A 12,975-nucleotide genomic window follows, 5' to 3' on the forward strand; every position below is an offset into this window, starting at 1 on the left:
TAATTTCCTATTTTAAATGGTCTCTCCCAAACATATTCAATTCTCACAAAACTTTGCTCCCAAACATCGAACACTTGCAATCTCCATTGAAGCATCAACAAATTCGATCTTCTCCTGCAACCTTCATCAAATCCAAGGTATGTTTTTGCTCTTCTAGTTTTCCCCTCTATATGTTTAAGGGTTTTTGAAATCTAGGGTTCATATTATACGTTTTCCCCAAATTGAATATTGGGGTTCCTATTTTACGTTTTTTCCTAAATCAAATTTAGAATTTATTTTCACCTCCTAATTTTTTTTTTTCCATAAATGGAAGGGAAATGTCTTGGAAATCATCTTCAAGCAATAAAATTGCTGTCAAATGTGGTTGTGGTGCCCCAATTGCAAAGGTTAGATCTTGGACAAAAGATAATCTTAGGAGGTGGTTTTTGGCTTCAAGTATGAATATTTCAGCTATAGTCTAATAAAATTCCAGCTTTGTGTGGTTCTCAGTATCTTGATTGGAAGAGAAAGAGCAGTGAGCTTAAAGGGAAAATTATAAATGCAATTGATTCTACGGAAGAGAGAGGAGAGAAAAGCAGGAAAAAGATGGGATATTAGAAGAAGATTCAATTCGAAAAAGATAAAGTGAATGAAGTGAGACTTTAATAATTTAAAGAGTCAATTAAAAATAAAAATAAAAACCAACACCGGAATTTGGTGTTTTTAGCATGAAATTCATAAAATGATTGTTATTAACACCCGAAAGTATTTTAATAGGTCTTTTTAGACAAAGGTTTTTTATTAGATCCCTCCTTATTAAACTTTTGTTTTATTAGATACTCCCTCCGTCCTCTATTAATTTACCCCTTTTTTTGCACAAAATTTTAGGAGGAATAGTATTGTGGGGCATACAAAGAGAGAAGAAAAGATTATTTATACTTAAAGTTGAACATATGTGTGATGAAAAGTTTGTGGTCCCATTTCAAAATAACAAAAAAAAGAAAGGTGTAAACTAATAAGGGACACCCTTAAAGGAATAGGGGTAAACTAATAGAGGTACTTTATAACAAAAAGCCCATAAAACTATAATATAATTAGTTAATGTAGTTTTGTCGGGAAAATAAGAAATCAACCCCATTATTTCTACATGGTTGTTAAATGCAACCTCACTTTATTAAACACAACCCTTTTCCTCATAGCTCATATATCTCTCTAACTACTCCTCTCACCATTTTCCCTCTTTGTACTCTTCGTATGTCGTCCAAATTGGGGCTAGTTCTTCCAATTCTGCATAATTATTCTTCCAATTCTCCATAATTTGTAGTTCTAATTCTCCTTTCTCCCTCTTCCTCAAAAGATTTTTCCTTCTTTTTCCATTTACATGCGGTAGAACCAACATAAAATTTTTCATTTGATGAAACCAAAGTCTCATTTGGGGCACGAAGACATTGCGTTCTTGCTAAGAGAATTGAGTCTTGATTTTTCTGGAAAGTGCACGAAGACATTGCTTCGTGCGATCTCCATAAAATAGAAGAGACTATTTCGTGCATCTGTAAGAAACAGATGCATCTGTTTCATGCACTCTACACGAAACAAAATAGACTATTTCGTTCAATCTCCATGAAACAGACTAATTAGTTTCGTGTAGATTACACGAAATAGGGCAAATCGATGCATATGGATTGCCCGACATTGCACAATTACGGAAAAATGAACAACTTACATCAGATTGAAATTCGTTTGGGTCAAAATTATCGTCCATTAAATATCAGATTAAAATGCTCTAAATCTCCAACAAGCTCTCTATTAATTTGTTTTTTTCTTCCTCTCCTTTCGTTACTTGACCAACCATCTTATGACAATTTGTAATTATTTACATCAAGTACAACATACACTTTCAAAATATCCAGCATGTTATATTATCACACTTATTACAAACTAATACCATTTGAGAACTTATATTTAATGTTTAATGCCTTAATAACTCGTTTGTAGTTGGTTATAAATGTTGGTAATGAGAATGAATTTGTACGTAAATTTGTGAAGGAAAGCATTGTCCATTTTCATGGTAATGCTAATAATTCTAAAGTGTTTATTTTTCTTCTTAATGATTAGTAATGAAAATTGCTTCCGTTTGAATAAAAGAACACAAATTTTAGGGTGAGATTGCTTCCCATGGAGAAAAAAATAATACAAACTTGACGGTTGAAATTACATTCCCATGGAGATTTTAAATGTGCTTTCGTTGTAACATTACACTTAAAATTCATTTCCATCCGACAATATTACAACAATTTATTAACGAGTACCAAATGGGTCATAAAAAGTTATAATAATACAACACAATTTCTTTTGAATTATCCATATTTTATTCTTATAGTATTGCTTTGATAATTGGGGAGACAAATTAAAGGGCATCCATGTTGATGGAAGTGGAGCCTAACTGGATCCATAGATTTATTAGGAGTGAAGATGAGGAGCACACCACTGTTCTCTCATGTGGTATATTGTGCCATAAAATTGGAAATAGTGATAGTGTTTTACTTGGACTTTGCAGATGCATTGGCAGCTTGAAGAATCTTTTGATATGCAGTTTCCACGCAAGTAACTAATCTTTGATGATCGATGAAGCCGTTCTCAACTACTAAACCAAGTCTTAGATTTTCCATGTAACTCAGCACGGAAACTGTTAAACTCTGCAATAAAAACAACCAAGTTTTTGAATAATTTATGGATATTACTCTTCTTTTTTTTTTAAGGGGAAAACGATTCAAGTATATTAAATTATATCCAACTCAGCCAAAGTTTGAAGACTTTGGGGGAACAAGTCGTACAAACAAAAGTTGAACCTATTACAGCTTCCCACCTAGCAACAGAATGAGCAACTGTATTACCTGATCGCTTAACATGGACACAATTAAAATTTGAAAACGAAGAGCTAACATCAAGTATTCTTCAAAGAGGAGAAATATTGGGGCAGCCCCCATCTTGCGGTCCACAATGGCCCGGACTACACTCAGCGCATCACACTCCAGCACAACATTCTCATAACCCAAGGAACTCACTACTTCCATCCCAAAACGAGCAGCCCCAGCTTCCGCCATAGCCGGTGTCCAGTTCACTCCCAAACGCCTAACACCCGCAGCAAGCAATGAGCCCCATTCATCTCTTAACACCATACCAAAGCTCACGCATCCTCCTTGCGAGACATGGGCATCAACGTTCAGTTTAACAACGGAAGTCGGGGGAGGGCATCATGAGTTGACAACAGGCTCTCGTGGCACACAAGGCTGCATACACACTTTAGTCTTGTAGATATAATAGTATGCCTTCAGCTTGACAAAGCCAACCGCCATATTCAAAGCATTCACATTCTCCTCGCCTTCAAAAATCACCTTGTTCCTTGCAAACCACGCAGCCCACGCAATGGAAGCAAAAGTAGCGAGTTCGATTTTATGCAATGTCTCTGCCATCCACACAAAGCGGGCCCCGAACGACGAGGAAGGAGCTGCCATCAACAAGTCCTTGAACTCACTTCGATTCCACATTTCCACTCCATACTTACATTCAAAAATGGTGTGAATAATGGTTTCCTCGTCATGACCACAAATTGGGCACCTACTTGAGTCACGAATGTGTCGTTTGTGAAGCACCTCCATCACGCCAAGAGATCCTTTGCACGCCCTCCAGAGAAAATGACATAACTTTGGGGGGGCCATCAATACTCCACACCAATCTCTAAAGGTCGCGTTCAGCTGCACCAAAATAAAGGTTCCATGTTTGAGTGTGGCCCATGCGGCCGAGCCAGTAGCCCGATTTAACGGTATAGGCCCCATCGAGGCTAGGGCACCAGAAGCGCGAGTCATTGCGCCATTTGAGTGGGATAGGTATGTCCAGTACCTGCTGCCTTTCGTCCTCTATAAACGTCGCATTAACTGCATCAACATTCCAGCATCCATTGTCAAAGTCCAAAAGCTCACAAACCCGCATATCAAGATTAGTCGCTGCCGTAGGAGACGGTACAATGTGAGTCCAATCACCAGGGATCCATGAATCTTCCCAAACCTTGATAGAGGAGCCATTACCAACACACCATTTTAGGCCCTCTAAAAGCAGAGCTTTCCCCCCCCCCCCCACACTTCTCCAACTGTAGCTCGGATCAAAACCCCGAAACGCCTCAAGAAAGGTTGAATTTTTAAAGTACCGCGCTTTAAGGACCCTATGGAGTATGGAAGAGTCATCCATGTATGATCTCCACTCTTGTTTTGCAAGCAACGCCTGGTTAAAACATTTCAAGTCTCTAAACCCCATTCCGCCCATCGACTTAGGAAGACAAAAGGCTTCCCAACGATGCCAATGAATCTTATTCGAGTTCACACTAGAGCCCCACCAAAATTTGGCTAAAACCGAATGAATCTCATCAACAAGGCCTTCCGGTATTTTAAAAATGCTCATCATATACGTGGGAATAGCTTGAGCAACTGCTTTAATAAGCACTTCTTTCCCAGGACACGATAAGAGCTTCTCCTTCCACCCTTGCAATTTCTTCCATATTCGCTCCTTCAAGCACGTAAAAATTGCTTTCTTCGATCTCCCAATAATGGTTGGCAAACCTAGGTACTTCTCATGCTTCTCCACTTCCCGCACCCCCAAAACACCCACAATCTCTTCTCTTCTTTCAGGAGCCACACACTTGCTAAAAGCTACTTCTGTTTTACTTAGATTAACTTTCTGTCCAGATGCTCTTTCATATGTTCTGATTATATCAGCCACTTTAGAACATTCCTGCAGATTAGCTTTAGCAAATAATTTACTGTCATCAGCAAAAAAGAGGTGAGAGATACGGGGTGCCCCTCTGCACACACGAGCCCCATGAAGATGATTATCTCTAGCTTCCTTAGAGAGCAAAGTCGAGAAAGCATCTGCACAAAACATAAACAAGTAGGGAGATATCGGATCTCCTTGACGGAGCCCTCTAGTTGGGTGCAGACAGCCGGAAATGCCTCCATTATACTTGAAAGAAAAAGATACACTCGAAATGCAGTTCATTATGCGTTGAGTCCATGTGTGTTTAAATCCAAGCTTCAGCATAACCTTCTCCATAAAACCCCACTCCACTCTATCGTACGCTTTACTCATATCCAGTTTCAGAGCTATCGTACCATCATGCTCTTCACCTTTACGTTTCATCGCATGAAAAAGCTCAAAAGCTATGAGTGCATTATCAGTGATGAGACGTTTAGGAATAAAAGCACTCTGATTTTCCGAAATTAAAGTACCCAACATGGGTTTCAATTTATTTGCAAGAGTTTTTGAGATAATTTTGTACAACACATTGCACAAACTTATAGGTCGAAACTCATTCATTCGTTTAGGGTCATTTATTTTCGGAATTAATACAATACATGTGCGATTTACCTCCGTTATATTCACTTCACCACACCACCATCCTTTCACAAACTGAACCACATCATTGCCAATCACCCCCCAAAACTTCTGGAAGAAAAGAGCATGCATTCCATCCGGCCCTGGAGCTTTATTAGGGTGCATCTGAAATAACGCCTCCCTAATTTCTTCTCCTGTTGGTTCGAGTTTAAGCTTTGCATTCATCTCGTCTGTCACTAAAGTTTCTAATCCTTGTAGCGCTGCCTCAAAATTGCACGGGTTATCAGATGCAAACAAACCCACGAAATAGTCTGCAATTATGACATTCATATCGTCTTTTTCAGTCTGTAATTCATCATGCTCATCAAACAATCCACTGATAAAATTACGTTTTTTACGTTGCGAGGCCTTATGATGAAAATAAGAAGCGTTCTTGTCCCCATCCCGTAACTCATTTGCCCTTGCGCGTGCATGCCAATAAGACTCCTCAAGCTTTCTAAGATTATTCAATTCCTCCGTTACCTCATTACATTGTTGCAAACGCCTAGCATCCACCTGCCCACCTTGTAACGTGGCTAGCGTACTTCGGCATCCTTCACTCTCTTTTTAATATTACCAAATGTTACAGCAGCCCAATTTGTAAGCTTACCTGCTACATGCGCAATACGATCATGAATAAGATCACCGGCCCCTTCAAGCCATGCCCGCGACACATTCTGCCCACATTCCTCACTAGATAACCAGAGTGCTTCGAACTTATAAAGGCGGCTGTTTTGTCTCCTTTAAACTTTGTCCCCAAACTTCAGTAAGATAGCGGCATGGTCCGAATTGCAAATCGGAAAGTGAATGACTTGCGCTACTGGGAACATAGCGCACCAATTATTTTCCGTAATATATCGGTCTAATCTCTCCCTAATGAGTGTGTCAATCGAATTTCCACGTTGCCACGTAAAAATATTGCCTTTGTAGCCCAAGTCACGGCAACCACATTCTTCGACAGCCATCCGAAAAGCATCAATTTGCCTTTCACCCCGCACCGCCCCACCTTCTTTCTCTTGCGCTCCCAGAATTTCATTAAAATCCCCAAACATGAGCATAGGTAATGCATTACTCATAGCCATTCTCCTAATCAAATCCCAAGTAAGATGCTTATCTCCCGCCTCCGGCCAACCATAGATACCCACCGCTTTCCAACAAGGGTTGTTATCAGCATTACATACATCAACCTCAATATAATGACTCGAATAAGAGCATACACTCACCACCGTATCTCTCCACCAGAATCCCATCCCACCAGATCTTCCAGAACTACTCAAACACAACCCATTTGTGAACCCACATCTATTTCTAATTAACTCTAAACGCTGACTATCAATCTTCGTTTCCATAACAAAAACAAAATCCGGCTTCTCTCTCCAACACCAGTCTTGGAGAGACTTGACTGTCAATGGGTTGCCAAGCCCATTGCAGTTGCAGCTTAAGATTTTCATTGTTGTTCGCGGGGTTGGTGCACACCAACCTCCGCTACTTGAGACATACCACTATGACCCAGATTATCCCCAAAAATCGAAACCGTCGTCGCCAACGAACACTCCATGTCCTTCTCGCCTATACCAGTTTTACACTTCTTTTCCACACCCCCTTCCTCCCCTTTTTCGTCATCTACCAGCATATCATCCCCCATTTTCCTCTTTTCTTTTCGAGACCCCTCCCCGAGCAAAACCCCAGAATTATCACCCAACTTCTCGTCTTTTTTCACACGTTTTTTTGTTACTTTAACCATCTTCTTTTGTGAAGAACTATTCCTCCCAACAACAAATGAAAGAGAAGGGATAGGACTTACTATATCGTCTGATGTGGTGAATTGGGGAGCCATAGAGATAGGCACCTCATGCTCCTTGTGGAAAACATCACCTTTCGCCGCTGCATTCGCTTCATCACATAGGCTGGTTTTAACATATTTTGTGCTAGCTATATCTCCCGCGTCCTTTTCTGCATGAGGATGGGTATTTAAAGCATGGTCCTCAAACACCAAAGCCTGAAAGCAATTCAAGAAGATTTTAACCTCTTCATTCATTTTGATAAGTCCACAACTAGGCGAAGCCCTAAGCCATGCACCCCACTGTTTTTCAACCAATTGTTCATCCTCCGGTACCTTGTTGCAGTCCCGTTCTATGTGGCCAATGGTGCCACAAGCATAGCAGAAAATAAGGAGACGTTCGTATTTCACCTCTATAATCACTACATGGCCCTTCGAATTACGGAACTTCACAATCCTGTGCAAAGGTTTAGTGATGTCCATCAACACCTTCAATCGTGCTGATTTATCCCACGAAACCCCCGAATATTCCACCTCCATCACTTCTCCCAATATACCACCAATCTTCACAATATGATTCTTGGACCTGCTATCCAACGGTAAATTATGAAGACGAATCCAAAACGGCGAGTGCGTGAGAGCAATCTCCGAAGGTTGTGAACTCCCGTCTATGTCATTCATCATAATTAAGTGTTGATCAAAGGTCCATGGGCGCCCATCAAGCACCTTGGATCGATCTCTAGTCGAGGCAAATTGCACCACAAAAAGTCCACGTTCAATCTGCCTGAATAGCGCCGGTTTGGATATACTCCAAATCTGATTCATCGCCTTTTTGAAGGCCTCAAAATTGAAAGGCCTTTCCGTCATCACTTTCCCCACGACAGAAAGTGCTATGGCGGGATTCGGTTCTGCCGTAATCGAATCATCCACACCAACAATTTCATCTTCTTCCGCCATAATTGTTAATTGAGAGCACCGTAAAATTAATTAGTCAGCCATGATGACTGACAAAATCTTTCCCAGAAGGACAAATCTCACTGAAAACGAGACTGTCCCACTCGAAAAGCAAGACTACTTCTCAAACCCTAGGAATCGCCCAAGGAGAGACTCTTACCCTTATTCTAGAATTTGGAGTTAGATTTTCTAGTATTTTATGGATATTACTATAAAGCAACGAATAATGGAGAACAATCAATACATAAATTTAACGTAGTTCATGAAAAATTTAAACCAAGTACTGTTTTTATTATCTTTGAGGAGAGAGAGTACGTGAAAAACATGGAGGCACAAGTCAATTATAAAGTTTATATGGAACCCTTCTAATTAACTAAAACGAAATATATCCTCCGTTTTTTTTACTTGCAACACTTTTCTAAAAGGGAAATAATTAATTACTTGCAATACTTTTTACTTTTGTTTTTCCTTTCTCTCTATCTATCTCCAATCACATGAGGCCCTCTCTTTTCTTTCTCTCCTCTCTCCTACTCAAATTTTACATTGAAGTTGATGAAAAAAAATGTTGCAAGTAAAAAACGGAGGAAGTAACCCAAATAAGGACCAAAAAAGATAAAATAAATAGCATTCAAGGCATTCCAACAACGGGAAAAACAAAAATCGTGTTTTGTTGTTGGAAGCACCAAACTACAAATTCAAGGTATTCCAACAATTGGTCTTATTAATGTTTGTTTTTATGTAGCGAAATTACAATGTTAGTAATCTACTCATTACAAGTTTTTTTTTTTTGACAACATCATTACAAGTTAAGATCATAATTACCATCATTTATGACTTCTTATCAAATGGACAATAAACTATCAATTTGATTTTTTATTTTATATAGTCGATCATATGAAACGGTCAATTTTCTAACATTAATCATTTAGTCCAGAGTTATTACTTATGTCAATATCTGTTAACAAAGGGGCAGATGATATGTACATTTTTGCAATATATAGCGAGTCTGTTTAGAAAATCAAATAGCATATATATAGGAGAATTCAACAGAGATGATTCTGACCAAGTTCAATCCAGTCGGTACGAAGTAAAAGCCTTTTATTGGGTGATTGCCAACACTGATGTGATCGACGGGTCCAATCATATTGGTAATCGCAACGGTAGAATTTTTCCAGCTCTTTTCAAAGGTCCGAGTTGCTGCCTACAAGGATGATCATGTCTGATAAGTGAATAATATAGGGAAATTCCCACTTGTAACCCTGTACTATGGAACAATTGCAATGGTAAACCGTTTTTCTTTTGAGTTTAAAAAATAACCCTATATTTAGTAATATTATACAATTGTGACATTAATGATGGTTTAATCGTTACTTCAACCATTAGTATTATTGGTTTACCTAACCCAGACTAACCAATATTAACTAATACAAATAAAATGTTCTTCAATACTTCATCATAGTGAAGAAAAATCTAATAATACTAATGGTTGAAGTAACGATTAAACCATCATTAATGTCACAGTTGTATAATATTACTAAGTATAGGGTTATTTTTGAAACTCAAAAGAAAAACAGTTTACCATTCCAATTGTTCCATTATACAGGGTTACCAGTGGGAATTTCCCAATAATATAATATAAATATAGGATAAAATCTTCTAGGATCACCCTAGTAACAGTAGATATTCGAAAATATACATATAGATGAATATGAGAAGATTTCACATACATATGTTTTTTTTATGACGCAGTTAAAATAAATGAAGGAAAAGCAAGCGTCATTCCTAATCCGAACAAGCATATTCACAAGCGTTAAATCTGTCAAATGCTCCGAAATCCACTAGAAAAGAGATAAACTCTCAAAGTATTAATAGTCTTAGCAAAGCTCTGATACGAAAATTAACTAAAAACAAATTTTGAAAATTATTAAAATGTTGTTTTCATGCGCTAAACGAACTTGTTTTCCTTTTCGAAAAGGTAGTTTTATTAAGCATTATGACACCAGAGGCTTGATTATTAGAAATCATATCAGGCTTTTCGAGGATGGGCTTTTTTGTCGGACCGTGCACCTAATCTTTCTACATCATCTTAACTATAAATCACCAAATATAAACTAAGTAGTGTTTGTGAATAGTGTAAAAGTCAAACATTGTAAGTAAAAAGAAATAAAGGAAGTATAAACTAATAATCCCTCTATTTTCGTTCTTCTTTTCTTGGAATGGTTTTGTGAGAGCAAATTAATCAAAGTAGGAAAACTTTTCTAAATGAGAGAATAACAACTATGCATCCATAATCCGATAACAAAACATAGAAAAACTTTTTTAAACGGACGGAATAACAACTATGCATAATCCGATAACAAAACATAGATAAACTAAATTAGCAGCTGATGTCTCAATTATGGCTCAACCAAGATGTCTTCTATAGGAAGTAATAAATGATAACCATGTGATAGAATATAGAATATATTTTATCACAATGTATTAAAAAAAGTTTTCAAAACAATCTTATTTTATAGATAATTTTACAATGACTATAATAAAATTAGAATATATCACACCATATATTCATAATTTTAGATCCATATCATTTATTAAGTTGACTTTATAATTAAACAACAATTAAAATTTATACGTTGATAATTCTTATATTAAAATATGTATAGATTAAAATTTCTATATATACCAAGGAAAGAAAGGAACAATACTTCAAAAGAAATATAATGACTAAGTAACGGACGTTCAATGACAATTGCTAGCTATTTCTGCACGCTATGCGTGCGGCGACATTTTAGGCACAACTATTACTCTGTAGTAAAACAAAACAGAAACGAAAGTTCGTATCTAGGTTTATCTCTAATTTGTGAGTAATAAGAAAGATTGAAATACTCGCATCTTCTACCCATCACCCTACGTATATATAACTCTTATAAACAAATTTATATTTTAAATAAAAATCTTCATCAACCATACTACGCTTATTCATAATTATACCTATCACATGGTTCTAAAATTCTCATTTTCACTCACATAACATCACTTTTTCTCTCTTATTTTCATAATTTTGCGTCGACCTGTAGTTTTGTACTATTTATACCTTCCAAAAATTGCAATTTTCTTAAAATTTTCACCAAATTTCTTTACAAAAACACTACAATAATACTCTACATTGTCTTGTAAATTTGTAGATAGCGATTATTTTGTGTTTTTGCCGGTTTATCACTCAAGGTTTTTTCAGTTCTGGGATCTTAGGTTTTCATGCATGGTTAGTTTTTCTGGGTCACTTTTGATATTTTGATTTTTGGATTTTTTGGGTTTTTTTTCTTTTTGAGTTTCGGAATTAATAAATTTTTCCCCTTTTTTGGGTGTCTTGAGCTTTTCTATTTTTTTGGTTATTTTTTTCATCCTTGGGTTTTATGGATTACTTTGTAGAATATCTCTATTTAAAGTATCGTTTATTTAATTTTGGTGTGATAATGACAATCTCCCACTACGAAAGAAGAAAAATCATGGTTGAAACTTCATAGAAGATTGATATGTAAAATGCTTGTGTAATCAAGAAAACTTCATAAAGTCGAACTCTTGATTTATGATTTACATGTATTATTTTATTTTTGTTAGGTAATCTTTTCGACCATTTATGTTTGTTTCCTAATTTTATAGTGCATACATCTCCAATTTTACAATTGTGTTTGTTGTGAATGTACTTTTATTAATATCAGTTTATTTTCCTCTATTACTGATATAAGAATTTTTTAAAATTTATATTTGAAAATTTTAATTTTCATGTTATTGAAACAAATTCTTAAAAAAAATCCTTGTAGATTTTTTTATTGTAGTTTCCAAATTCGATTGTATTTATTTAGGATTCTTTTTGATTAATTTTTACAATTCTAATTTTTATGTATTAAAAAAAACTAATTCAATAGGTATCAATGACTTCCACGTTTTTTTCCCCAAATTTTTTGGTTATACTATTTTTTTTCTAAATTTAATTTTACAACTAAAATAATTATGACTAGGATTGTCGACCTCTTTCGATTGTTTGCATTTCAATTGGTATATTTTATTGCACAACTGGGAAGTTTTTTTCATGGCTATAAAGTAATTTTTTTCATGGCTTTCTCTTAACATTTCTAAGTGCTATTCATAGTTGTAAAATTTACGAGGACCATCATATTCTCATCTAACTCATTCTTTTTCTTGAAAATGTAGATTCGGAAGCATGTGCTATTGAGCAAGAAGATAAAGTAAACAAATTACGTACCTTGATTCGAAGTGTGATATTCATATTTTGAGAGTGTTGAGATGTTGCAAGCAATTCGAGAATACTGGTGTATTTTTGAGTTTGTGTTTGCAATTGATATTTTTTTTTTTGAAAGAAGCACCTTTGATTTTTGTATTTATCAATCCAACATTATTTCTATGTACTTTTTGCGTCAGTGTCCTATTTTGTTATGGTGAGCTTTTGATTTTTTTTATGTTGACAAAGATAGTTGTGCAATTTGCATTGATTGTGCTACTAATTAATAATTAACGCTAATTGGAAATTTTTTTGAAACTGACAATTTTTTTGCAATGTAGAAAGGTTTAAATGTCATTTCATAGGGGGGGATACCATGCTCCCTTATTCACTTATATAATAGAGATAAAAGGTTAATATTTCAAAAGTTTTAGTGTATACCATTCTATTATAGCAATTGAATAGTCATTTCTATTTGGCCTCGTATGGTTCCTTTGAAGAATTGCTTTAAATGTTTAGTGTTTCGTTTTTAGTAGTATTTAAAAGAAACAAGGTTATGCTAGGATATTTTCCTTATTCTCCTTGTATTGATGTGCAG

At 36.2% G+C, this 12,975-nt stretch overlaps 1 protein-coding gene across 1 annotated transcript in view; it reads right to left on the reverse strand.

Annotated features, from left to right (window-relative positions):
• Positions 1–2,167: 2,167 nt before the first annotated feature.
• LOC104888728 (wax ester synthase/diacylglycerol acyltransferase 4) overlaps positions 2,168–12,975 on the reverse strand; it is a 29,762-nt gene continuing 18,954 nt past the window's right edge. The window contains exons 4-5 of the mRNA XM_010673768.4: positions 9,201–9,338; positions 2,168–2,675 (exon numbers count right to left, since the gene is read on the reverse strand). Coding sequence (XP_010672070.2) covers positions 2,520–2,675; positions 9,201–9,338 — 294 coding nt within the window. The 3' untranslated portion in view covers positions 2,168–2,519. The remainder of the gene's footprint in view (positions 2,676–9,200; positions 9,339–12,975) is intronic.

Source organism: Beta vulgaris, chromosome 3, assembly GCF_026745355.1.
Source record: "Beta vulgaris subsp. vulgaris cultivar EL10 chromosome 3, EL10.2, whole genome shotgun sequence".
NCBI classification, from domain to species: Eukaryota; Viridiplantae; Streptophyta; class Magnoliopsida; order Caryophyllales; family Amaranthaceae; genus Beta; species Beta vulgaris.